At 53.2% G+C, this 27,906-nt stretch overlaps 2 protein-coding genes across 2 annotated transcripts in view; one reads left to right on the top strand and one right to left on the bottom strand.

Annotated features, from left to right (window-relative positions):
* Window positions 1–9,962, top strand: part of Stk32c (serine/threonine kinase 32C) — an 85,622-nt gene extending 75,660 nt beyond the window's left edge. Inside the window, exons 11-12 of the mRNA XM_005351440.3 lie at window positions 8,075–8,142; window positions 9,241–9,962. Of these exons, the coding sequence (XP_005351497.1) occupies window positions 8,075–8,142; window positions 9,241–9,385 (213 nt within the window). The 3' untranslated portion in view covers window positions 9,386–9,962. The remainder of the gene's footprint in view (window positions 1–8,074; window positions 8,143–9,240) is intronic.
* A 1,822-nt stretch (window positions 9,963–11,784) lies between these two features.
* On the bottom strand, window positions 11,785–27,097 carry Dpysl4 (dihydropyrimidinase like 4). The gene is made up of 14 exons (XM_005351439.3): window positions 26,960–27,097; window positions 23,371–23,459; window positions 22,570–22,754; window positions 20,842–21,006; window positions 19,328–19,389; window positions 19,152–19,232; window positions 18,581–18,649; window positions 18,071–18,191; window positions 16,681–16,837; window positions 16,185–16,326; window positions 15,297–15,467; window positions 14,634–14,813; window positions 13,727–13,892; window positions 11,785–12,667 (listed from the first exon to the last, which is right to left on the bottom strand). The coding sequence occupies exons 1-14, from the start codon at window positions 26,996–26,998 to the stop codon at window positions 12,576–12,578; spliced, it is 1,719 nt and encodes a 572-aa protein (XP_005351496.1). The 5' UTR covers window positions 26,999–27,097; the 3' UTR covers window positions 11,785–12,575.
* Window positions 27,098–27,906: the final 809 nt, after the last annotated feature.

Raw genomic sequence — 27,906 nt, 5'->3', positions numbered from 1 at the left:
CTAGGTCTAGCAAGTTGAGCATCCAAACTGCCTAGGCTCTTACAAAGCCAGTACGTGCAGTAGGATCAGAAACCCATTGCCATTGTTCTTGAGTTCTCACTAGTCCTCATTGTCCGCTATGTTCAGAGAGTCTGGTTTTATCCCAGGCTTTCTCAGACCCAGGCCAGCTGGCCTTGGTGAGTTCCCAATAGAACCTCCCCACTGTCTCAGTGTGTGGGTGCACCTCCCGCGGTCCTGAGTTCCTTGCCTGTGCTCTCTCTCCCTCCGCTCCTGATTTGGACCTTGAGAATTATGTCCGGTGCTCCATTGCCCCACCTGTTTTAACCTATGAGGCCAAGCAGTTTCTTTATTACTTAACCAATGACCTTCCTCCATCAGAGTATGACCTCCCAGATCTGATGGGCTCTGTTGTTTCTGAGTGGGTGTGGGATACAGGGCTGGGGTTATCCCCTTAATGCCCTAATTTTTCAGAAGCAGATAGGTAGGTAGGGCTTCTGTTCTCTCTCTCCTCCAACTGCCCATGGCACTCCAGTGTCTGTGTTATGTTTCGGTCTGATAGCTCCTGGGCCAGGTGCCAAGAGTAGGGATGGCAGAGGTTCTGGCTGGGGTGCCTAGAACCAGGGCTTTGGGGAATCGAAACTGGCTCTATGTTGGAGTGGGGGTCTAGTGTGAGAATCCAGATGTGGAGCGTGTACAGACACTAACTGCCGTGCTGACTTCTGGAGGCTATGAATGGGTAGACGCCTACACTGGGCAGACCTCGGTGCCATCCTGCAGCAATTGGTGGGCTTTTGATGGAGGGTGGGATGTGTTCTGAATGTCGGCTAACAATGGGAAAATGTCCAGCATGCTTATGGAAAATTGAGAACCTCGAGACTGAGGCACTTTAATGAATACCTTTATTTTCTTACAGGCACATAGCATACAACACACACACACACACACACACATACATACACACACACACACACACACACACACATACACACACACACACACACACACACACACACCAAGTGCAGCATCGTTGGCTTCCAGCACACCTGCCACTACAATCTGAGTGGAGAGCTCTCCCACAGCCCCCCTTATCAGCTGCTCTTCTCCAGGCTTCCCCTGCAGGCATGGCAGCCGCCTCTGTCCCTGTAGAAGTCCCTGCTCTGACAGTTCACCTAGATGGAATCATAGTGTGTGGTCCTGCACACTTTCTGCACTCAACACAATGTTTTCAAGACTCACCCACACTGTCCTAAAGGCTAGCACCTCCATTCTTCTGATTGTGAGAAACATCTCCTCTGTTTAGTATTTTATTCACGACTGTATCACATTTCCCTCAGCCATTTGTCACCTGACTGGGCTTTGGGCCACTTTTGCTCTTGACTCATTGCTAACACTGCTGCAAATTTGTGTGTAGGTCCCCGTGGGGGTATGCTCTCGTTTCCCTTGGGAGGGACCTTAGTGTGACATCTGGCTTATGTGCCACCTCTGTGCCTCGGTTTTCAGGAACCCACCATGGCGTCTTCCGTAGCTGCACCATGTTATGCCCCCACTGGCCACCTCTGAGGCTCTAATGCTTCGTGTCCTTGTCAGTGCTTCTGAATGTTCAGTGTGCAGCTTCAGTTGTAACCACCACACTGAGTATGAAGCAGTGAAGATTTTTTTTTTTGGTAGTTGTTGTTTGGTTTGATGGAGTATTTTGCTTGCATTCTCTGTTGGGTTTCTGGTTGCTTTTTTTTGAGACAGGGTCTCTTGTAACCGAGGCTGGTCCTAAACCCACTTGTCAAGAATGACTTTGAATTTCTGATCTCCTGCTTCTACCACTCAAGTGCTGGGATTCGGGGCATGCCCTGCCGTACCCCACAACGTTCTGTGCATGCTATGTGCTCTAACTGAGCTACACTCCCAGCTCCCACGGCTGCTTTTTATTTGCATTTCACTGACTAATGAGCATCTTTTGTGCTTACCACATATCTTATTGGAGAGCTGCCCCTCTCTGTCCTTTTAAGGCTGGATTATCTTTCAAAGTCCCCTGTGCCCACATCTGTCTTTCGCTGTTGTGTTTGCACCACTCACGCTGATATCCGGGATTCCTGGCTACTGTGTTTGTAGCCAGTCCGCTCACCATGCTTGTTCTTTCCTATCCGGCTTCGCCTTCTCTGCTTTTCATGACGCATGACGTGATCTTCCCCCATCTCCTCCATTATGCTTCTTCCAATACAGTTTTAGGAGGGCTGGCAAGATGGCTCAGTGGGGAGCAGTGCCTGCTGACAGGCCCGATAGCCTGAGGTTGATTCCTGAAACCCACATGGTGGAGGGAGAGAACTGATTTCTGAACGTTGTCCTCTGACCTTCATGGACGCACCGTGATACCTGTGTTTGTGTATGCCCACACATAAATCAATGTAAACGTATTTCCAGTGGTTGTAGTAGAATTTGCAATATGCCATCAGCCAATTAAAGTTTACCTTCAGACAACATGACTTCATCCAAGTGGGAAGTCCCTTCCTGTCAGGACTGTTCACCATGTGCGATGCCCTGCCATTCGCTCAGTGCAGAAGTCTGGTGGGGAGAGTCTGTAGTCTGCATTAACGAGCGCACCCTCACCAACATTTCCCAGCTCATTCCCTCCCCTCAGGTGATGCCAAGGCTAGCAGAGTGCGCTCTCAGAAAGTTCTCCTCCCTACTACAGTGGATTTTCCCTTGGACAACCAGTTTCTACTTCTACAGGGGAGACTCTGGGTGTGTTTCACCTGGCCGTTCTTTCCTCTTCTTCTAAGTGGGGAACCTTTCTGGGTCCTCCATGAATACTTCTTGGCTTCCTGGAATGAAGCCCACAAAGGAATGGGTGAGTCGTATCCTAGGAATACAGCCTCGGGGGTCCTCCAGGAATTGCTCCTACAGCTCTTGATCCACTAGTGTCAGCTCCAGGGACTCTGTTGTCCTCTGTAGATTTCGGGGCACCCTGACCCCCTGTCTTCAGCTCTGGCAGGTCCAAGAAAAGCCTCTGATCTCCAGCACATCAACTTTTTTTTCTGGCTGAAAGAATAGGAGTGGCAACGTGGAAGCTGCTTACAGAGCAGTACCCCATGCAGAAATCTTTATGGTTTTGTTTCATTTTAAGAGTTATTTCTTTGCTCTTTGATGCAAATGCTTATCAGATGAATGATGCTATATGCTTGCCTCTCCTGCCAGACTGTCTTTTCTTTGTGGGCATGTCATCTGCAGCTGGAGTCTTTGATGCTGGGCTGCTGGGAGAATCCACTGCTTGTATTTTGTGTGGGGGAGTCACCGAACCTGTAGTCTTGAGGATTTTGCCTGTGTGTTGTTAGCTCCAGGTCTCGTATTTATGTCTGCGATCTACTCGGAGCTGATTTTTATGTGTGGTGTCGGGGGAGGGTTCGTCTTTATTCTTTTGATTGTGGATATCAGATGGTTGCAGAGATATGTTGAGAGGCCTATTTTTCTCCCATGGAACTTCTTGGCACCATTTTCAAAAATCAGTCTGACTATAAATAGCAGGGTGTATTTATGGATTAATTTCTTCGCCCATTGATCTGTCCTCATCCGGCATGTGCTGTCTTGGTGGCTGTCACTTTGAAGTCAGTGCTGAAACCAGAAATTGTAACTCTTCCCACTTTGCTCTTTTTGTTTGAGATGATTGCGTTGGTCTGAATCTATTACATTTCTAGCAAATTCTGAGCAGTTTGGGCACAGCGCCCGAGCTCCTCAACACATCTGTCTGCAACAGCATTAGGGATTGTACCTGGTTTCCGTTTCCCAGGCTCTTTGTCAACATCTGGAGTCTAGTCCTGCCGCTGAGCATTTATCCAGTCTTGCTGATGTCTTCCTGAGGATTCACGAGCATATATAGGAGCCACTAAGTAAGCATGGAGCAGTCGTGGAGGCGGCCCGCCTCAGCCTGAGCCAGCAAGGGTGCGGACTGTGACCCAGATGTAACCAGTTCTAAAGGAACTGAGCTTTCATGCTCCTATACCTGACCTAGGTTTTGGTGGCTCTGTGTGTATTGGCGAGGGCTCCAACAGCCTACTGTAGGCCACTGGAGAAGAGCTGAACATGGAGACGCAGCATAGAGGCCCAGTAGAACCAGTACAGGAAGACACCATAGGAGGCCTCCTGAGGACAGCACCTGGAATACTTAAAAAGCTGGTCCAGCAGGACCGGGCGAGACAGAGAGAACTGGCAGCGACAGGAGAGTCTGTAGGAAAGAGGCTCATGGAGCCACTCAGAGTCCACAATTCTCTTGTCTCACTCAGAGTCACTTTTTTGTTTGTTTTTCAAGACAGAGTTTCTCTGTGTAACCATCCCGGCTGTCCTAAGACTTACTTTGTAAACCAGGCTGGCCTTGAACATAGAGATGCGCCTACCTCTGCCTCCCAAAAATGTGTGCACCACCACAGCCCAGCTCAGAGACACGTTTATTAGATGTTTTTGTAGGGGCTCCTTAGGCCACTGGGCACTTGTCTTCCTAGGAATGTGTCAGTGCGGGGGTTAGTGGATGGACCACCGCCCCTGCTAGGGTGCTGCTCGCATGGTAAGGCCATGGCTGATACTTGATTTTTTCACCACTGCCTCAGTGCCAGTTTGGTTCCTTCCCACCCTCACAACACACCTCTGCTAATCTCAGTGTTTTGTTTGGTTGGACGAATCCCATCTAAGACTGCGATTCAGACCCTCATCCCTGAGGGGCCTGAGCTTGTCACTGCCTTTGCCTTCTCAGACTGGAATTTTCTGTCTCTCTGCTCACCATCAGAGAGTACGCAGAGAGACACGGCGAGTCTTGTTTGTTAGTGATTAAAGTCAGTTCCTTTAAACTGGGTGGAGGCCCCTCTCAGGGTGGCCACAGCTGTGGGGCAAAAGGTTGAGGCATGATATCTCCTGCAGAGGAGAGAGCTGTAGAGATATGGAGAGCTTCTGAGTCCCCTCAAGCTTTCAGCCAAGTACTGATTGGTCTGTACCTGCTGTAGATACAAGGAGGGGAGACCCCAAGACAGGGAACAGAGCCACAGGAAAGGACCGAGCAGCACGTGCACGTGCGCGTGCGCACACACACACACATAGAGAGAGAGACACATACACACATCACATACACACACATACACACAGACACATGAACATCTGGTTTGTGTGCCTACCCTTGACACGGTGTCAAGATGAGTTCTGGAGGGCATGGTACAGGAATGAAGAAGCCATCTGCCTCCTGCAGGTGAAGCAACAGGTCAGGGGCTGTGCCACTTTCCCAGTAGGAAGAGGTATAAGGTATGGCCACTCATCCTTAACCCTGGAAGGCTATTCCCAGGGGACCTTGGTTCTTGAGGCATGACTTACGAACAGAATGGGAAATCTGTGAGACACCATAATGGGAAGATAGAGGTGAAGATGAATGTCTCTGACTGTAGCCGTGTTTGGTCACTTCAGCCTGGGTGACAAGCTTCTTGGTAATTGTGTAGGCTGGTCCTGGGGTATTTGTTATAGCATCTGCTTTTTGATGTGAATGTTCTGAGGGGGCATACATGTGTGCAGGTATGTGGGCACATGTGGACACTGGGAGGGGACAGAATCTGATGTCCTGTATCTTCTTCACTCTTTTGACTTGATTTCCTGAGGCATGATTTCTTGAGGAACCCAGAGCTCACTGATGCAGCTAGTCCAGTTAGCCAGCCTGCCTTGGCAATCCCCTGCCTCTACCTCTCGAGCACTAGGCTTACAGATGGGCTACCATGCCTACCTACCTTTTTTTTTTTTAAATATTTATTTATTTATTATGTATACAATATTCTTTCTACATGTATGCCTGCAGGCCAGAAGAGGGCACCAGACCTCATTACAGATGGTTGTGAGCCACCATGTGGTTGCCGGGAATTGAACTCAGGACCTTTGGAAGAGCAGGCAATGCTCTTAACCGCTGAGCCATCTCTCCAGCCCCCCTACCTACCTTTTTAAGTTGCTACTGGGAATCAGACTTCTAGTTCTCAGGCTTGCATTTTGCAATGTGGTTTTGTAGTTTTTTTCCTTCCTTCCTTCCTCCCTCCCTCCCTTCCTTCTTTCCTTCCTGTTTTTTGTTTAAGACAGGATTTTTCTGTGTAATTGCCCTGGTTGTCCTATAGACCAGGCTGGGTTTGAACTCACAGTGATCTGCTTGCTTGCTTCTGCCTCCCAGCATTGCAATGTGTTATATACTGAGCCCAAGCCCCCTACAACAGCTATTTTACAAACAGTTTTATTTAGGAGTCATTGGCCTGAAAGCTTGCGGTGTACAAACTTCTCTGTTATTACAAGCAAAAAATGGTAAATAATCATCAAAGCGAAGCTGGGGAAAAGGCTGAATTTCCAAATCTATCCTTTTAGGAACCTCAAGTATACAGCACAGTGTTGTTAACTCCTATTACCATGCTACACACTGGGTCCCTCAAATGTGCCGATCTGCATAACTTACACTTTATTCTCAACCTACATCTGCCTCCCCCACCCCTCATCATAACAGCTGCTTCCCACAGGTCGAGTTGGCAGGAAAGCCAGCATTAACAGATGCCAAAAGCCTTGCCGGGGTCTTGCCTTCAGCATCCAGAGAAAGGGTGGGTCTGTGGCCACTGGGCTCTGTGAGCAGGGCTTGAGGTCTAAGCAGACTTTTAAGCACTAGACACCCCCTTTGTGGAGATAGCTGTAGGAACCTGGTCCCCACAGCATGCATTTGCTGCAACCTAGCCGTCCTCCCACTTAGGGGACTGAACCCTTTCCAGGTAAAGGATTGTAGGATATTGGATCTAGAAAGCAGGTGTGCAGCTCTTCTCCTGCCCCTGGGCAGCTGGTAGCCTTTGCCTAGCTAACTCTGACCTCTCTGACCACCAAGAGCTCCAGTGTCACGGCCACCCTCGACCAGCAAGGATGACGTGACTACCGGAGCTCTTCTCACTGCAGTTTATTCCAGGACTTTATTCACAGCAATCTATCTCCTTCTCCTTCTCTTTCTCTCTCTCTCCCCTCTTTCCTTGACCCCTCTCTCCCTGGCAAACCGCTCCCAGCCCTTAAGTAGGCATGGGCTGCCAACCCCGAACTGCCAGGTGGGCACTGCCCATAGTAGGTTCACGCATATGCAGGCAGCTGATAATCATTACATGATCAGGCATAGGTCAGGCCTTAGCCATCTCAGGAGTTGATTATACATCTCTATCAGGTGTGATTTCACTCAGCTCGCTACACTCCAGGTTCCGCTGCTCTATCACCACAGGTTCCTCCTGACTCAGTGTGCCCTCCTGGGCTTTGGCTTCTTGGATGCGCCATCACTACCATGGGCACAAGGGGTTGGGTTCTAGCAATATCTCCTATCCTAGGACCCCTCCCCAGCTTGTTGCTTACCACCTTGTGGTAGGAGAACATGGCCATCTTGTATGTCCTTCGGCCTTTAATCTTCAGTCCGCCCAGGCATGTGTTTTCACTTCCCCACATTCTTCCAAGATGATATGGAATCTCCCTTGAACCCCATAAACAGAGTTCCAAAAATCGTCGTGTTTTGAAACCCAACCCACACCAGGAAACTGATTCCGAGCCAGGGGAGAAAATCTCTTGGAGGCATGGCTCTTGAGTCTCATATTCTGACTTACAGCCCATCCATAGCCCTAAAGCCCTCTCCCAAGCTGCTGTCCTGGTCCTCATTGGTACCCATTAGCTGTGCCCTGTAGCCCCCCCCCCCCTTCCCGAGAGTCTGTCACCTCTGAGCCTGGCTGTGCTGCTGGGAGACACAAATGAGGTTCTGAGGGAGAAATATGGGCCTTCAGGGTCCCTACCAGATTCTCTGGGAAGGGACACACACAGGGGCCAGGTACGGGTTCAGTGAGCACAGGAGAGTTGAGGCAGTGTCTTTACCCTGCCATGCCCACCCCCACAGCTGGTCTTAGGTGTGTCTGCTCTCAGAGATAGGAGATCTGGGCTTCTGAAGAGCAGAGCTCCCTGGAAGCCAGGAGTTGCCTTCCCAGAGCTCAGGAGAGAGTGGTGGGAGCAGCGCTTGGGAACTGGCCCTGGCGTCCAGCACGAGTCACCGAGGCAGTCTTTCTGTCCACAGGAGAATGACTACCTGCAAGACTGTCTGGATGCCATCCAGCAAGATTTCGTGATTTTTAACAGAGAAAAGTGAGTGTATGTATGTGAGGGGCCATAGTGGGGCGTAGGGCTTACACAACACAGATGACCCAGCAGCCATGTGGCCCGGAAGGCCTGGCCTGTGCTTTTGGGAAGGACCAGCAGTGGATATGGAAGTTGAGCCACCTCTTCTCAGGCCCCTGCAGGGGCTCCCTGGGGACATTCTGGGTGAACTCAGATCCAGGGGTTAGAATCTCAGAGACACACTTGGCTCAGACCAGAGCCAGCTACCTCCTGGTGGCCCTTTTAGTCACACCTGCCACTGGGTCACTCACTCAGAAAAGCTTTTCCTTAGTACCAGTGGCAAAGACAGGTCACAGACTGCCAACACCTGCCTCAGTGAAGAGAGCCTGGTATAGTGGGGCCTAAGAGAGGGGTCAGCACTCCCCCTGCCTGGGAAGCAGGGAGGTCTTCCCAGAGATAGAGGCTCTGTGCTAGGCTGGGGAGGATGCATAAGCAATGTGCAGGGGGCGTCTTCCCAGAGGTAGAGGCTCTGTGCTAGGCTGGGGAGGATGCATAAGCAATGTGCAGGGAGGTCTTCCCAGAGGTAGAGGCTCTGTGCTAGGCTGGGGAGGATGCATAAGCAATGTGCAGGGAGGTCTTCCCAGAGGTAGAGGCTCTGTGCTAGGCTGGGGAGGATGCATAAGCAATGTGGGTCTGGTTGAGGACACTGGCCCCACCCTGTGGTTAGAGGATGTGATGACTTGTGGGCTTGGCCATGCTCTTTGAAAAGCTGTTCCAGCACTACCCACTGAAACAGGCCCCAAGCTAGAGCTCCCTCGGCTTCCTCTGAATGAGCTGCCATGTGTAGCCTGCGGCTAGCAGCAGAGGGCTGAGCCTCCCATACCTCCAAATGGTCTCACCATCCATGTCTATGGTCCAGCTCCCTGTGTTCCCAGCATGTGCCAGAACAGGGCTTCCAACAAGGAGCATTCCTGGCATCCCACACCACATCCCTGAAGGACACGTCCCATGGGTCCTAGGAAAAGCCATATATATTCTACATCAGTGGGTCCTGGGATGCTAGAGAGGCTGTGCCATTTGGTGGGCTACATAGATCCATTTGGCTGTCGTCTCCCCCACGCCCAGGCTGAAGAGGAGCCAGGAACTCATGAACGAGCCTCTCCCATGCTCTGAGACTGCAGATATGACAGATCCCACTGCAGACAGTGAGCCAGAGCCCACAGCCCTGCCCATGTGTGGCTCCATCTGCCCCTCATCTGGGAGCAGCTAGGCCAAGTGGACCGTATCCAAGGGCAGTTCTCTCTCAGGCTGCTTTGAAGACTCAGGACGGCCAGGAGGAGGCAGCAGTGGGGCAAAGGCCTGACCGCCCAGCCTGCCCACAAGGCTGTCAGTATGGTGAAACTACTGGGAGCCATGGGTGCCCATCGAGAGTGGTGGTTGGGCAAGGAGGACCCTTGGTACATAGACCATGGTTATTTGCAACATAGAGGGAGTCACGCAGCCATCATGATGGTGGGCCCCTCGAATGTAGGCTGGCAGATTACAGACGGCCAGAGTGGTACTTTGGGGCAGGAGCCCTTGAATTTCTGGACCCTTTTGGAATTGGCTGTATATAGCCTTGTGCCAGTCTTTGCTGTGGCCTGGCCAGAATGTCCTTGAGCTCGCTGCTCAAGGCTGTGGGGACGGGAACAGGCCTTGCTGATTCTGATACGTCTTTGAGGGTGGGGGTTGGGGGAGGGAGTGGGTGGGATGGCAAAGAATGTTTTCTAGAGATACACACTGCTCTGGCAATTTCTGCAATTTGTGTATAGTTTTCACCTCTGAGAATTACAGTCTTAAGAACTGCTGCATCGCCTGTTCTGTATGTCCTTTGCCTGTGGAGTGGTGACCTCCAGTGCCTGAAGTCTTCCTGGAGAAAATCTACTGGGCTGGGGCAGCCAGGTTGCGGCGGCTACCCCAGCATTGGTAGAAACCCGAAGTGGGCAGCTGAGAGCCATTTCAAGGTCCAAGACAAGCGATAATTGTCAAAAGCTGAAGATCCTCGGAGTAGCACCAGAAAACATGGCTTCTACAGGGCTGGGCATGAGGCTCACAGCCCAAAACATGACATCTGTCCCAGGGCTCTGTGGTCAGAGAGGCACTTTGAATAACCACTGCCCTGGCCTCTCCTGTCTGAGGATGAGTTCTGCCCCTCCAGCCCAGGCCTTCCCAGGCTTGTGTGCGTTCACTTGGGAGATCCCACATCACATATGGTGCTCTCTCAGGGCAGTTGCCACCCTGGCTACCATACAAAGAATCTGTACCTATGTCTGTGGTTCCCATAAACCGTAGTAAATGCTGTCCTCCTGCCTAGCCAGGCTGTGAAGTGACCACAGTGTCTGAATTATTGACTGTGCTGAGAACAGAGCTAAAGCCCTAGGTCTGAGAAGGCAGCTCCGAGCCCTGTCTGGTTCAATCCCACCCCTGCCCCCAGGGGAACTGACTAACCATAGGACTCCCAGTGAAGCCTATGCCTAAGAAGTACAGCACGGCACACAAAGGCGGATGGACAAAGTACCCAAGTCACTATCACTTCCTTGCAGCTCCTTCAGGTAGCCAGGTTCTGAGTGAAAAACTGGCAAGGTCAGGCACACCCAAGGGAATAACTCTGGGGGTCTGTACAAGTGTGTAAGGGGTGACTTTGGTGAGAGTGCACTCTCCTTTTTGATTGTGGCAGGGATGGAGAGTCCTTGATCACCCCCGTCCTTGCCGGCGGAAGCAGAAAAACACTGCCATAGAGCACAGCAACCGGCCAAAGCCCAAGGTTCAAGTCTAAAGCTGCTGGGTATGGTGGTGCACACCTTGAATACCAGCACTTGGGAGGCAGGCAGATCTCTAAGTTCAAGGCCCGTTGGGTCTACAGACAGCCAAGGCTACATAATAAGATTGGGTCTCAAAAAAAAAAAAAAATCATGGGTATGTGGCCCAGAGGACATGACCTCCCAAAATAGTGGCAGGGCTGCCAGGTTGGGCCTTCAGTAGGGTTGCTGCTAGGACCAGAGAAACTTTATGACAGTCCTGGATGTCCACAGTGCAGTCAGCTCCCATGGACATGCTCCTGCTGATGAGAATGGATTGTTGGGGGGTGGGGAGAAGGGACAAGTAGTGTGGGAAAGACCTCCTGCTTTTAGGGGGATCCCTTGCCTGAGATAAAGAACTTGAGACCCACCCACCTCCATGAGAAGAGACTGCAGCCAGGAGGCTAGCCCAGCAATTCCAACCGCAAGAAGGCACTGGTAGGAACTGCCTAGCCACTTGCCTTCCAGGGGTGGGGCCTGGCTATGAGCGGCTGCCCTGCTCTCCTGGGCTGCCTGTTCCACCACATCCCACCTGCAGAGTACGCCTCAGTGTTCCGTTCACTGCCTCATCACAGCTGGAGTGGTTTGAGTCCCGCCAGTCAAAACATGGCTGTCCTCCTGCTGACCATCTGGCTGAGGATCACAGCCAAAGACCCTAGGAGGAAGCCCACCTCCCACCATTCAGATCCAGCCATGCCTGTGGCCCAGAGCAGGCAGAGACCGCTCTGCTAGACAGCATGCAGCTGACCAGAGGTGGCAGCTACAGAAGGGGCTCCCTGGTCCCTGTGCAAATGCCTGGGAGGGCAGGAAGTCTGGCTGGCAACACACAGGCAGCTTCTAACCCAGACTTTTTTATTGACCCGACTCACGCCAGGCGTGGCCGGTGGCCGGTGGCCGGCATCTGGTACAGCAGCATGCAGATCCCTGGCTATGGTTTCCTCACAGTACAAAACTGCTACTCTAATAAACCTATGGAAACACAGTTTGTAGGAAAAGGAAAGTGTCTTAGCTAAGGGATCATAAAACCCCCTAGAGGGGGCTGCTATAGGAGCTCAGGTTTGGTCCTTGGAAGTGTCTATGTGGGAGGGAGCTACCCTGCACTGAGTATCAGATGGATCCCTGAAGTCACAGCAGCTCTGCAAGACGGAGGCTCCACTCGCCCACTCTCCTCCCTACACCAGGGCAGTCAGGGGGACAGGCCCCCAAGGGGTAGCTGCACCTTAGAAACATGGAACTGGTGGAAGCTTGGGGAGCTTCTACAGGGCAGTGATTCCTTAGGGGGAGGCAGCAGCAAATGCCCACCCTGCCTAGTCCCAGACCCTCAAAAGCTCACAGGCTCAAGGCAGAGAATTCTTATGGAGGGCCTTCCAGGTAAGGCCATGTGGGAAAGAGGCACCAGCTTACTGTCATGCCTAGTCCTCTCTCTCTGGCAGTGAACTCTCCCTGGATTCAGCCCTCTGGAGGGGGTACCTCATAGTGGGATCTGGGACTCCAAAGGGAGAGTTTATGGGGTACAGGAGGGCAAGGCTGAGCACCTTTCACGATAACATCTACAAAGGAAGAGGCTAACTAAAGTGAGTGGTCCCCACACCCTGCCAGTGGGGAAAGCACCAGACCCCAAGTCTAGGAAAGAGAGGTGATGTTGGAGCGTCCTCCAGGGGGTGCCATGATCTTCTGAGCTGTACGTCTGGCGATGTGATCGTCAGCCTGAGACCCTGAAGAAAGGGCAAGTAAGTACGGTAAGGATGGGAGGGAGGGTAAGGCTCTCTCTTTCCATCCAAAAGGGAAGGTAGACATTGCTGGCTGTACCCACTAAACTGGGACCACAAAGAAGCTACGCAACCTCATGCAGTGTGTACCCAAGGTTGGTTTTCTCCCCAAAGCCATGGCTGACAGGGCAAGGTGGCCAGGCAGGCTGCTTATCTGAATGGCTGAAAAGTATAAGCAAAGACTACAATCTGTGGAGACAGGAAGGCAAAGGCCAACCCTCCAGGAAGCCTGCCCTATTTGGTCTTTGTGTGGGCCCTTGGTGATAGCGGGAGCTTGCCCCCTCCTTCAAGGTGATCTTGGATTTTGAAGGACTTCCAACTTATCCTACCAAGTGACCAGGAACTATTATCACCTCCCAAGCAGAGAGAGGAGAGAACAAAGACAATATAGCAATGTAGCCCCCACTCAAGGGTGACGAAAGTGGTGGAGGGGGTCTGGCTTTGATCTGTAGGCAAGATGGGGGACTGAGAAGCCGCTCAGTAAAAGCCAACTCTGTTGGTTAACATGGCAGGTACATTCTAGAGTGTCCCCAAGTGCTGAGGACACAGCTCAGACCCATGCCTCATACTTCACTGGTGATTCTTAGCTTGTGGCGCTGAGGAAGCTGTATTATAGCTTGGGTCCCCACAGAGGTAACACCTCTCCTCCCATGGAGGGTGAACATTCTATGTTAAGTTCTGGGCTGACATGTCTTCTCCAAGATTGATTCAAAGTGCAGGTTCGTTCATCTCAACAGCACCCCCAAAAGGCAAATGCTGGGACAGAAATGGGCTTCCACAGGAGCAGTGCACACCTCTTTGCCCCTCATAAGACCCCAAAATAAGGCCCTTCGCCAAGGTCAGTACCTTCTACTCTACAGTATCCACACTGGCTATCCACAGGTCCACCCCTGAGATGTGCCCTGTATATGTACAGGCCTGGGTTCCCAGCTGAGCTTAGAGCCCTCTGGGCACAGGCTGGACCTGGCAGGAGAGTTTCTTACCCCATGCCCAGACCCGACTCACCAGATAGGCTGAACCCCGACTGGTGCAGGTTACGCACGGGTGGCACTGAGATCTTGCCAGGACAGGATGCACGAGCTGGTGTGCCACTCCCTGGCTTGGCAGGTAACATCACCTCATGGACGGGCCCATCGTACAGGCCTCGGGGCACACCATGGATCTCTGCTAGCTGTGGGGTTGAGAGAGCTGGGGGTTTAGCCAGCTAAGCTGATGGAGGGTAGTACCCTGCTTATCTGCTCTGCACCCTAACTCAACCCAGCTCAGTAATCCCATGTTTTCCTGCATAGAGGAGCACACACAGTTTCATACCCCTCTGGGCTCCTGGGCCTATTTATCAATGTAGTCTCAGCCAGCTCTGGAGGACTAGATCCTGTTGGCAAGGGGAAGGGGTGTCACTGCCCAGCAGATGACAGTGGGCAGGACCGAACCATTTCCCACCATGGTCCCCTCTCCCTCTGCAAATGGAACTGGGTCTTCCTCATACAGAGCTGTCCTCTATAGGTTCCTCCTAGGGTCTCCATTCCTGTTCTACCCCTCAGAGGGAGTGGAGATTGGTGATGTGCTCTGGACCGCATTAGTGTCTTCATGGGAATTTATACAGGGAGGTGATTATAAATGAGTTTATACCCATATTTCCTATAGACCACTATGGCAAAAAGGGTATACAACCATTACCGAGTAGGTAGTTGATGATGGGGACAGGAGGACCAGGCCTGCCACTGGCCTCCTGGCCACTTCCCCTACAACAGGCAATGATCTAGCAGATCTTGGGCAAGTGATGGCTTCCACCCTGCCTTCCAAAGCCATGTCATCCAGGAGGCAGGACCTCACAGCAGAGCTCACAGACTGTATCGGGAACTCCAAGCCTGCTACCCACTCTATGTCCTGTCAGCCCAGGTCAGCCTCTTACCCGGTTGCGAGCCTTTATCCTCTTATAGACAAAGTCGGGGAACGTCTTCCGGGGAATGAAGCGGCCAGCCCCTGGAGTGACAAACAGGTTCCCGTCCTCCAGCACCACTCTGCCCTGACTTATGACCACTGTGGGCACTCCTCGGCACTCCACTCCTTCAAAGATGTTGTACTCTACATTCTGGGGAGAGGCCCACAGGTGCAGCTTCCTTCAGCCCTGACCCCGCCCCCCTTCCCCCAGCTGGTCAGCACTACAGGTAACCTGCACGCGCTGTGCTAAAGTCCCACCCAGAAAAAAAAAAAGCAACTGAGACAGACAAGTGACACACAGAAGGATGACCCTCAGCCAGCCCAGCCCCCCGAGTCACGGCATTCTTCTGCTGTCATAGCGAGGAGAGTGAGGGGGTTGCCTGTCCTTGCCTAGACAGGTGTGGCACCCTCTGCCTCAGTCTCCTTATCTATAGGATGGGTCAATAGACCCAGTCACACCCCCTTGGGGACAACAGACTAGACACTGGCTGAGTGAGGTGCTGGGCAGATGTGCTCTGCCTAGGTCAGGGCTGCCCACTGAGCCACACTGAGGGTGGACACCTGCCACCTATCCTGGTAGCTCCCCTGGAAAGCAGGTCCAGCTAGGTCCTGCTAAGAAGGGAGGCATTCTCACCAGGTTGTGGCTCTTGGCAGAGATGACTTTCGTGGCCCTGGGGTTCCAGATGACCAGGTCAGCATCAGAGCCCACAGCCACACGCCCCTTCCTGGGGTAAAAATTGAAGATTTTGGCAGCGTTTGTACTGGTCACAGCAACGAACTCATTCTCGTCCATTTTCCCTGAAGCCTGAGAAGTGAGAGAGCCAGCTGAGGGGGAGGGTGGGCTGCGGATGTCACGGGGCATCCCAAGCTCAGGAGGGGCTCCAGCCATGGCCTCACCATGGCAATAATAGTAGTACAAATGCCTGCCCCCTGCAGACAGGGCACCAATGGCAGTGCCAAGGCAGACTAGTGGTGTGGCTGCTTCTGTGGCCACAGCCCCATTTCTCGCTGCCTCTCTGAATAAATGAGGATGCTTTGATACTAACACCGACGTCCCTTGAGACACTGACAGTCACCCCGGTTTTTAGGCATGGCAGATGATCTCGAGAGAGGGGCCAGCATGCAGAGGAGGGAGACCTACCCTCTAAGCCTGTGCCTGTGTACATACCTGCCTGCCAACCTGTGTAGCTCAGGCTGACTTTAAACTTCAAATAGATCCCCCCCTTAGCTTCCAGAGTGCTGGGGCTATGGGCCTGCAACACTCTGCCTGGTTATGATGAATTCTTTCCATTTTATGTCACTTCATTTAAATTTTCAAAAATGTAAAATTGTTCATCACCATGTAACAATTCGTATTTGTGGTGTGCAGGGTGATGGATATGACATTAACCTCCAGGGAGGGAACTCATCTAGGTGCCATAGACGGCTAAGCTAAGGCTTGAAGGGATAAGGCTGGTATCTCTCATGAGCGTTTCTGGTGGCGGGGGTCCCTTGCCACAACCACCCCCAGGCCTGGACTCACCACACATTTCTCCCAGACCACAGACATGCGCTCTTCGACACCATTGACGCCCTCCGGAATCAGGGTGAAGTTGTCTTTGCCAACGGCCTTCTGGGCAGTGGTGAAGGTGCAGTGTGCACTGCCTGTCACCTGGAGGTCCCCACTGAGAACAAGCCAGGGTCAGAGTGGCCCAGGGATGGGCCCTCCAGAACTGGCCACAGCTGGGTCAGCTCCAGCCTCCTAGGCAGCCAGCCACGGCTGTGAGGGATCTGAGCTGGTACTTAAGTCCAGAGAGGAGAGAACGGACAGTGTGGGCACAATATGAAGGCCATGGATGAACTCATGAGGGGCCAAGGGACGGGCGTAGAGGTGGGGGAATCCCAGCTGGGACCAGAGAGCTCTGTACCTCCCCAACTGGCTTTCCTGAAGAAGCCTGGGATTCCCCAGGGGGCATCCAGAGGAAGTATAGACTCGGAGGCCTCAGGCTGACCCGAGCTTTGGTGGGAGGGCTGCTCACCTGGACAGCAGGGAGGTGAGGTGGTCCGCGGTGGTAGGGTCTGGGTTGATAGGGGGTGACGTGACGAAGGCCGCAGCCTTGGCCCAGTTCTTGCTCCAGTAGTGTGAGCCATCAGTGCCCAGGCTGGCAGTGATAGGTTCCCCAAAGACGACCACCCCTAAAGTGAGCAAGGATTATGGCAGGCACCCCACTGCATGTGTCTCGCACGGCGACCTCTCTGTCCTTTGCTTTCATGACCAGGAAAAGCTTGTGCTTTTTTTTCTGGAGTCCCTGAGTAGTCGCTGATCCTGTGGGGTGGTTCTTTGGGAGGTACAGCGGCTGTGACAATGATCCTTTTTCTATACCACAACCTCTGCTAAGGGTCAGACTGCTGGGCACTCCCGCTGGGCCACAGAGTAGGACTTAACCAATTAAACCTGGCAGTTCAGACTCAGAGAGGCCCTGAGTCCCAGGTCTGGGCCTTGTACCAGAGCTCTGAACTAGGCTGATGCTGTTCCTATAAGCCCCAGGCTCAGTGGGGTAGGGACTGGTCCTACTGCAGAGTAGCTAATTGGGAGGAGTGGTGAGACTCCTGGGTAAGCCGTGCAGGGTCTGTTCATCCTGTGTTGGCAACACTACCCATCCTCTCTCTTGTAAACATGGTGGTTTTCTGTGTCAGTCTTTGGGAAGAAAACTTGTCCCTGTACACATCCACTTCCACCCCAGGGACTCCACAGTCTCAAGGTATGGCTAGGAAATGAGGTCTCATTATGAGACTGGGTGGGGAAATGGATTCCAGATCCTCCATTGTTCTTGAACATGCTGCCTCTTTTATGCATGACCTTGGACTTACGTCCCAATCCAATCGTGGGCCTCTCCCGTACCCTGGTGACCCCAGGGGCTTCTCTGGCCCTCGGAGCTCACAGCCAGCTTCTCTGTGAGCCACACAGTCTAGCTAGGACATAGGTGTCTGCCTCTAGCTAGTCTAGGTGTTACAGTCTTGGAACCTCTTAGCCATCAGAATGTGGACCCCAGCTCCTGAACCCATAGCAAATAGGAAAGTGAGACATCCTGTGGACTCAAGGATCCCTCTTAGATACATACTCAGAGAATTCTGCCCTTGGGTCTCCTGGGAACAGATATACACAGGACCCCAGTTTGCTAAAGACCCCTAGTAGGCAGTTATTATTTTAACAAGGTTGGAGACTCAGGTCTAGCCCCATCCCTCATGGGGACACAGGGCTCCTAAACTTCCCCTGAGCTTGCGCCCCTAGGACTAACATAAGTAGGTGCCCCATGAAGAGGCCTACATTTTCACTGGGTCTTCCCCTCCTTAGTGCCCAGAGGTCCTCAATTGTCAGCAGAGCTCAGGGAGGCTAGGAACATGTAGGAAGTGAGCGCTGGCACTCACCCCTGCGCTTGGCTTGGGCAACCATGTCAGCCGCTCCCTTGCTCATCACCTTGGTGATGTATAGTGGGCAGTTGGCCTGCTTGGCAATGGTGACTGCTCTGTACACAGCCTCGGCCTCTACCTGAAGGTGGTGAAGGGAGAGGACAATCAGAACATGAGAAGCCTTGAGACTTCCTGACCAGGTGAGTTCTGGGACACCCAAAGATCACCCACGAGACTGTAGGCACTAGGGGCATGCATCTCTGCTGGAGCAAGAGCCCAGCCTAGGGCCCAGTGTCTGGAATCTAGGTTGACACACACGGTTCTTAGGACCCAAGTGCACTGCCTTCTTGCCTCAGGTAAGGGCTGTGGGGTGACAAGTGGTTGAGATGGATACTGGACAGGCAGAGGGTCATTGCATTAAGCCCACAAGGTGAGAACAAGGTGAGCAAGGTATGGCTCAGGCCATGAAGCAGGGCCAGCTTAGCCCAGGGTCGGGGGGAAATGGTATACTCAGTAGGGCAGACTTACCTCTTCTGGGTGGCTGAGGACATGGCCCTCAGGGCCCGTGATGCCCTGCTCCAGGAGGCGCTTCTGTTCCTAAATGACCAATAGGACGCTTTGCTCCAGTTTCCAGGATCCCAAACCCTGGACATGAGGTGCCTGGCAGCAAGCCCCATACCTTGAGCATAGTCCTGGGCCCCTGACCATCCCAGAATAGAGCAGCCACAAAGAATGTGTAGCAGAGTGGGCTTGGGGAAGGCTGGCCCAAGGTTCAGGCTGTTGGTAGGCAGCCAGCCCCCCTTCCCCCTCCAGACCCTGGGTGTCACACTGCAGTCTCCCAAGGGACTGGCAGGGATACTTTGGCAAGATCTGTGACCATCATAGAAAAAGCCACGTTGTGGTTTCAATGTCTTTTAAGACCTCCTAACTCATGGGCTGTTTGACCTTTGACTTAACATTCCCTTTCTCCCATCCAAGTGTCACAGAGGTCACAGCTCTCATAAGATTCCACCCAGCTTTGTCTGCCCACTGGGACTCACAAACTAGGCATCAGCTTGACCCACCCAGCCAATCCCGTGGGTGGCATAACCGCTCTCACCTCCTCCACGATGTCCCCGTTTTCTGCATGCACTTGGGCCAAGGCTCCCAGGTCCCGGATGAGGCTGAAGATTTCATACATCTGTGAGGAAGGCAGAGTCCCGTGTTTGTAGGGTTGTCTCTCCAGCAACAGCCCAAGACACCCCACTTGTTCATTCCGTCTGAACTTGGCCTCACCTGACCGTCAGTGCACTGGCACCGGTCCTTGTATGCCATGAAGACCAGGAAGGAATTCACACCTGGAAAAGAGGCTAGAGAGGCTCAGGCACCAGAAGAGGAACCCAGGGACAGGGACATTTCTCCCACAGAAGCTGAGCTAGATAGCATAGCATCCTGCAGGCAAGTCTTCCCCATCAACGAGCCAGGCCACATGGACAGATAGGCCCCAGCCATTGCCTCACTGCTGCTCACGTTTGGGACTGTTTGCTCACCCAGTGGGCACACAGGTAAGAATATACCTACTCTCGCCACCTACTCTCAGGCAGATCTCCACTCCTGCAGGACACAGAGCAGTGCAATTGGCTTGCGGCCCAAGTCCCATATGCTCTATTCAGGAAAAGCAACCAGGCCTGGCATGCTGGGGGAGCCTCTCTTGGGCCATCTGGCATATCACCTGCCTACACGTCCTGAGTCCTGCTTCACGATACCACAGCTCATAGTGAATGTTAACGACATTCCGAGAGGGGCAGGAGAGTCTCAGGGCTGGGACCGCAGACACATAGGAAGGAGAAAGAGGGGCTGATGCCCACAATATTAGAGTCCAATCAGGAGCAAGGCTGAGCCTTTCTAACTCCTGGACAGCCAGAATCTGCCTACCTCCCAGGACTAGGACCTATGAAGGTCGATTGAGGCCTAAAGGCAGCCCCAAACCCACCCAGCCAAGGCACTGCCCCCCTTGTTGGATAAAAAATAATAATGTGGGTCACACTGGGAGAAACTGAGTCATCAGGTGATGACTTGTGTGTGACGTCTGATGGCAATTTCTGACTAGAAGGCGATCCCCACAAGGAGAGGGAGGGAGCTTTGCAGGTTCAGGGACATGAGGCTGCAGGGGTCTAACTGCTACCTGGAGAGCAGAGTCCACTATAGCCAGGTGGAGGACCAATGTGAGGGCTGCCACTCTCTGGGAACCACAAGCCAAAGGAGATGGCCTTGGGGTCATAGCAGACAGGCAGCAGTGTTCCTTACGAGTATGCTCTTCTGTGAGCTACAGACAGCGTGTGGAAGGCAGTGAGGTGAGCACCCAGTGCGGTAAGACTTGGTCAAGCCCACTGAGAACCTCTGGTGTGCTTTTAGCATTAGGATGATAATGTAGAATGGAGCCAACCTTTATTTACAGATGAGTCCGTTTCAATACAGAGCTTAAAAGAACCTCTTAAGAGAAAGCCCCCAAGTGACCGTAAATGTGTCTTCTGGCATCTCTTTTCTAGAAAACAGAGAGCCAAGGGCAGCATGGTCAGGGCAGCGTCTGTGGGAACACGAATTACAGGATGCTCATGGCATGGGCCCCCCTCGTCTGGAGCCTCTGAGAGCACAGCTGACCTTGGGCGATTCTCCAACTCAATCCTAAGCACCTGCCTTGAGACCAGGCTGGCAGACAGCAGCAAATCCCAGGAGATCCAGAAGGGGACCCTCGGTCTGCCTGTAGGCACAGAGGTCCTCGGGTAACCCCACCCGTCACTGCTGCTCACCTTTGTCCCGGACTAGGGCCTCCAGCTCCTCTTTGGTGCTCTCGTGCCAGCGGGGAATGTCCACATGGAGGGAGTAATCACAGCAGGCTGCGCTGTCGGCTCGCTCCCGCCACTGCTCATAGGCTGCCAGCAGGCTCACACCAGCCTCGGGAAACACGTGGTCCACTATGGGGGGGGGGGGGAGAGGGCAGCATGTCCAGCCAGGATCCCAAGCCTGGCCCAGGTGTCCCACTATTGTCTCTAAGGGGGATTTGGCTTCACGTTCTGGAGACCAGAGTGGGGTTTGAGGAAGACACAGTGAAGGAAGGTCCTGTCCCATCACCTTCCTTTTCCTTCCAATCAGCACACAGGTATCTTCTCCCCTGTGTCCCTCCAGCCTCTCTGAGTAGAGCACTGAGCAGGGAGCCTGAGTTCAAACCCCTCACTTCCTAGACCTTAGCTTCTCACGGGACAGCAGTGACTATTGGGGGGGGGGTGTCAGCTGTCCACAGTGCTGACCCTGTGGACACGCATGCTTCCAGAAAACTTCCTCCACTGAGTCAGTTTCCATGGCCTCACTGACTCCACATGCCCCCAACAGTACAAATCATTCCTGCACATGGCCACCGTGGTATCTCCCTCCCATTCCAAAGTCCAAACACTGCTCACTGGCCAAGCCTGGGATGCACCAGGAGAGAGCTCAGAGGGGCTGCTAAACAAATTGATGTACTTCAGGATCCAGCGGCTGCCTCATCTCTGTACCATACTCCCTGTACCTCCATCCCATCTGTCCATTCCTCAGATCACCAGCCAGGACCCTGGGCACAGGCATATGCACGAAATAGCCCATGTTCCAGCCCTGTGTGGATGCCATTTGTGCTTCTGGAGACACCTCCCAAACGGGGGGCATTAACAGAGCAGCTATGCTGGCCCACCGCATGCACTTGAGCCCCAGGATCCTGAGGTGGCCCACCTTGCTGCTTGTTTTCCTTCAGCCTGACAGAGTGAACCAAGCCAAGCTGTGGTTATAGCAATGGCTGAGTGTCATTGGGACATGCCCGGAGTCTCCTGAACGGTACTTCTTAGTAGCAGCGGGGACTGTATTTACTCTGTTTCAGGTGCACAAAGAAATGTGTGTGGTAAATCTTTCATCCTCAGACTCTAGAGGAGAGGAGAGACCCTTTCCTCCTGCCGAGAAGGCATACAAGCCTGAGTATGTGGGGTCATAATATTGAGACCAAATAGAGATGTGCACAGGAAGGGATCAAACAGGGTAGTGTAAATGTCCTGTTTCAAACACCACAGCCTCAATTCTCAACACAGGCAAGAACTTACTTCAAACAGACGTTAGAGGCAAGGTTCAGGCTCAACTCTCCTGGTTCAGAGCACCAGAATTTCTGAACCCCAGTTCCTGGCCAGCAGCCAGCCCCCCTGGAAGGAATAAGTGGACACACATCTGCTTATCCAGAGCCTAACAGCATCCTAGAGCTAGCCCGGGCAACTGGCTCAGAAAGAGAAGCCTGGATGTGCCCAGCATGTTTTAGGTGGAATTTTAATATTGAAACAGAACTCAGGAAACCACTTCATGCAACAAGGAGATGGGTCACACACTGTCCCAGCGTGCCTAAGTATCCACAGAAGCCCAGTCTCGTACCAAGTGTTGTGATAACACAAAAATATGCACGGAAGCCAGAACCAATATGCTAGTCAAGGCTTCGTGACTACCTGGCAAATGGCCTGCACACTCACGTATCATAGTGGTCCCGCCTGCTAGGGCTGCCTTGGTGCCCTGACAGAAGTCATCAGCTGGGGTCATGCCCAGCACAGGCATCTGCAGCCGGGTGTGGACGTCAACTCCCCCAGGCAGTACCATCAGGCCATGAGCATCGATGGTTTTGATGCCCCCAGGGACGATGAGGTTTTCTCCAATTTGTCTGAAAGCAATAAAAAGAGTCATCACTTCATAGAGAGCTCAGATCAGAACTCAAACACGCTCCATGGTGGTGGCTCTAAGAAGCGAGGGCTTGGAGTCAAGACCATGAGAAAAAAAGCAGGTTGAGGGCCCAGAAGCTAGAGAATAAAACTTGCTATCTCAGGAGGGCAGTGTGTAGGGCCCAGTGCTGTAATACATGGCTCTCCTCCTTGCTGTAATACATGGCTCTCCTCCTGGTCTCCCCTGAAGCCCCTGCTTGCTGTCTAATGACCATAACTGGAGTCCCTGTTTGCTGTCTGCACACCGTTCTGGAGCTCCATGACACACCAAGCAGAGGAGAGAGCAGGTCAGTGTTTTCTGCTCGTCTGCAGGAGCCCAGACAGACTTGTCCTAAGGGTGGTGATAACATGAAGATACATGGACACTGGTTCCATTGTGTGGCTCCAGGACTCGTGGCTATCTGGAAAGACCAGCATGCCTCGAGGATGGTTCCCACGGTCAGGGGTTCGGAAAAGAAAGCATCTGCATGGTTCTCAACCCAAAGCAGATGCCCGAGTGCCAGGTAACCAATGTTCACACATTCACATATCTATAAATGCCCCCGTGTAGAAACTTACTTAATCAGGCCGTCTTCCACATACACATCAGCGTAAAAGGACTGGTCATCGTTCACAATCTTCCCACCTTTGATGAGAAGGCGGTCACTCTGACAAGAGACAAAACAGTGGGTGCCGATAGAGACTTTCCAGACCATTAGGAACCTCTTCCCCTCGAATGACTGAGATGTTTTGATGCATTTTGCAGCCATAAGAACCAGCTCAAAGGTTTATTTACAGTACTCCTAACAGGGTGCTCAACACAGTGTCCAGCATGACCCTGGCACTAACTGTTCGGCAGATGCGAAGGCTGGGGTGGGGGGTGAGTGGGAACAGCAGGGCAAGGCTGTGTTGGTGAAAGTACGGCAGTGAAGCAGCTGCTTTGTTGAATCCTGCCATCTGACTATCAGAAAAAAGACGGGCCTAAGGGAAGACCCGGTGACCTAACCGTTCTCAAGGGGCACCTGCGTGCTTCCCTCCCACCTGTACTGACAAAGCTAGGTGGGCAAAACAGAGCCAGGCTGATACACCAGAATGCCACAGGCCCGTGGTGGTATCAGAAGGCGTGGGGCGGAGCAGACGACAGACATCTTCGTCTTGACTCCAGAGATTACAGCCTAGGGATAGACAGATGGAGGCAGTGTGTCTCTGCTACTCTCCACCAAGGCACAGGTCAAACCCAGAGAAGAGCACAGAGATAGGGTGAGAGGGATTCAGGCCACCTTGAGCACCACAGGGGCTTTTCTGGGGCACTCGTGCAGTGTGACAGAAGTGGGGGGATTGTTCCAGGCTAGAGGCAGCTGTACAAAGGCCCCCGAGGCAGGAAAGCCTTTGGGTTGGTTCTCAAAACAACACAAGGGCTACAGCTAGTGGGAAGAGCTGTGCAGGTTGGGACATACAGGATTTGGAGTCCATGGGAGGATACTGGGAACAGAGCATCAGATTAGTTCTGACTGATACAGAGATCACCTAGGCTCTCGGGGAAAAAACAAATTATGATATGGAAAGAGGGGCACAATTGCTGCTTAAGTGGTGTCATAGGTTGTTCAGGAAGGTGAGAGGCTCTTGGCCAGTGATATGGACATAAGCACCAGAAAACATGGGCTGGGAGTTGATGGAGAGAACTGACGGATAGAGAGGCCATGGACGTGAAGGGATGGGAGGGAGTGGGGGGGCAGCGGGAGTGGGAAGGGGTAGGGATGGATCAAATGGCCGCAGGCCCTGCTGCAGTGTGAAGACGTTCACGTGTGTGAAGACAGGGTTTGTGGATAAGGACAGCTCCCTGTGGGCTAACTTCAGCAAAATAGAGGCACGGAATCTGATTGGTTCCAGTGCTTAGCACCCATAAGACAGACACTTCGAGGACCAACCAGGAGGGATGGGTCAGGCAGAAAGCAGAGATTGTGGATGAACTAACTGTGCACGGACCTCAGAACTGATGGCCTAGCTCTGGGTGGAGAACAGTGGAAACACATGTAAGGGGGGCGCACATGTGAGAGGGGAGACCTACTGATGTCCCTTTCTACCCATCATGAGCCACAACTCTACCTGAGAACTAATCAGGGAACGCACTTGACCCTAAACAAGGAAGCCTGGCCACATGCCCTAAATTTCTGTGACCCATGTGGCAGCTGGGCCAGGCCCAGGCCAGCTTCGGCTCTGTTATAGCATCCTAGCATCCGTCTGAGGCCAGGAGAACCAGCTGAGAGTGTGGCAAGCAGAGCCCTGTGAGCCTGCAAGGATGGGGGCGGGTATCTTTTGTATAGTTTCCTGTTCTGTCCAGCAGCTGAGTGTCTGACTGAACTCTCCAGGTTCTCCTGTTCTACCCAACACTATCACACTCTTCCAAAGGCCTGGCAACTATGTCCCAGCCCACACCACCCATCCCTCTGCCTGTACAGCTCAGAATCACAGAGAGTTTTCAAGTTTTATATTGGGGGGGGGGGGGTTGAAAAGAATAACTTGTAAACATTCTATAGAATCCACATGTCAGTGTCTACAGGTGAAGTTCATAGATTCATTCATGTCCATGACACCACCCTGCCCAGGAGTCCTTAAGTGAGACAGGCATGGTACGGTCCGACACGAAGCTGAAGGGACTGACCCATGCTGGAGGTAGCCTGTTGACCACACATAGCCTGGCTGCAGCTCAAGTCTCTCTTCAAATGTCTGTAGCTGCTCAGCGACCAGCCCCACTGAGCAGTAGTGTCTACCTAGGCCTACCACAGCCACCCACTTCACAGGGCTGCCACTCTGGACCACACCCCTCCTCTTCTGCCTTGTTCTAGCCATTCTCAGAAAAAAAAAAAAAAAAAACTAGGAAAACTCAGGCATTAGAAGAAACCACTGAGCCAGAAATCTTGAGTTCTGGGGTCCCTATTTAGACTCCTGTTTTCAGGCAGCAGAATTTGCATTCTAGGGTCCGCCTGAGTTTAGGAGAACAAGTCATACTGTGATAGGCCCCATCTAGATGAGTGGGGGATGGGGGTCCCTTCCAGCCATCTCCCTCTCCATGAACAGAACCGCTTGACTAGGCAGGAATCTGCCATCACCATCTCCACTCACTGCCAGCTGGCTAATGGCACTTCCTCCTCAAGCCTGGATCCCTAGGAGTAGTTGGCAGTCTAGAGGCAGGAACTAATTCTGGTCCCTATGAGTGGGGTCTCTTCTCTTTCCTCTTTGAGGTTTGTTTTTTTTCCCCCTAAAGGAGTGGACTTCCCCCAGAAGGCTAGGAAGCTGATCTCCCCAACAGCCTGATTAGACTCCAGAGCTCTTAAGCTGGGAACAAGTCCAGAGCTTTTTAGAGACCTCCTAGAGCTCCCGACCTGGTCCAGCTGATCCCAGGAGCCTCCCTCTCTTTCTCCTAGGCTTCGGGCCGTCCTCCACCCCCTCCCGTGGGAAGGCTTTGTTTCCTGGCCGGCCTGGTGGACACACTGACCTTCTGCTTTTGGGGAGGTCTGTCCTGAAAGGGAGTGTTGCAGGGATGCTGGTCGGAGCGGTCAGTTAGTACTCACCTCCCGTGGAGTCTCCGAACCCAGCTTCGCGCAGGGGCTCGGGGCCTCCAGGGGCACCAGATCTAGTAGACAGGGCTAAATCGCTTTGTCTCGGACAAAGCACTAAAGACACCGAAGCGGCGCGTCCAGGGGGTAGGCTGCCCACGGGCTGCTCTAGGAACAGCATCCGACATCGTAGTGCCTTCAGGCCCGGGGCCAACAAAGGCTGCGATCGCCGGTCATCCTGGAGACAGAACTCCAGGCAATGTCGGCTTGATCCCCATCTGCCCCACGCCAGACCCGGCAGGAGGCCGGCCACCTACGCTCCGGTTAGCAGGCCGCTCACCCCGCCTATCCAAGTCAAGCACCAGAGTCCTGAGAGCTGGCGGACCGCGGGCCTGTGCACCGGCTGGCAATGGGTTCCGCGCGGCCTGGAGAGCTCTCTCCGCTGCTGGCAGCAGAGGAAGGAGAGGAGAGGGAAGGCTGGCGCCTGGCCGGGGACTAAAGCAGGCGTGGGACTCACAGGCAGGGCCGGGATGATTGTCGGCTGCGCTTGCAAGCCACTCCCGCCGTGGGCAAGGGGCGCCAGACGCGGCGGGGGCGGGGATTCGACTCACCGTGATTCGGGGAATGCTCTTCTTGCCTTGGAAGGACATTCTGATCCGCGGGAGGGTTGTGAGTCCCCGGCAAGGGCTGCGCGGGCTTGGACCTGCCGGCGGGGATACGCGCGGAGCTTAGAGAGTCCAAGTGTGAGCCAGCCGGGCGCAGGGCTCCGATTAACTCATTTGCATGTGGGCCCCGCCTACCTATTTCATTTGCATCCGGGCCCCTCCTTCCTGATCTCGTTTGCGCTCGCTTGCTCCGGATCTCCCTTTCTCCCTCTCTCCCTTCCCCTCTCCTTTTCCTTCTATCCTTCCCTCCCCCAAAAGCACCTTAGAGATCACAGGCTGGGAGCATTGAACCCCACTCCGCCTGTGCTGAGTGGAGAAGAATGGGTTGTGACCTGTCGGGACCAACATGTATGAAGTTTGCATTGGGGAAGGATAGGAGGGATGCCTGGCCCCACCTAGCCTTGTTCTGTGGTAGCTTGAGGCACCCCAGGCTCCAAGGGTTCAAAACCAATTCTCACATCTGGGCGGAGGCTCTGCAGGAGCCGGAATCTCGCTTGGTATCTCTAGCAAAATTCAGACATCTTTAAGGAATGGCTTCAGGCTGGAACGCAAGAGCCTAGCCTGACGCGACCGCGGAACCGTGGTGGCTAGGCATACTGTTCTTTGGCAGGCCACACCAGTCTGGGGCAGGAGGGAGAGAACAAGTTGGAGGGGCAGAGAGAACCAGCCCAGATGGAGAGAGATGAAAGGGCTGGACTGGGGACTGCCGGGGGAAGACGGAGGTGGAGACTAGGAGTCGAGATATCCAGTGGAACCGATAGCTGACAGACACACACCTGGTCTCTCTCGGGTACACTGTACGACGTCCTGCCCACAGCCTGGTTCCTGCTTCCTCTACCTGCTGGGCCCCATGGGCTGAGTCCACGCTGGGCGGGCCCCGGAAACAGGTTGTG

Source organism: Microtus ochrogaster, chromosome 8 (assembly GCF_000317375.1).
Source record: "Microtus ochrogaster isolate Prairie Vole_2 chromosome 8, MicOch1.0, whole genome shotgun sequence".
NCBI lineage: Eukaryota > Metazoa > Chordata > Mammalia > Rodentia > Cricetidae > Microtus > Microtus ochrogaster.
Note: the sequence above shows the minus strand (reverse complement) of the source record. Positions and strands in the feature narration are given on the sequence as shown.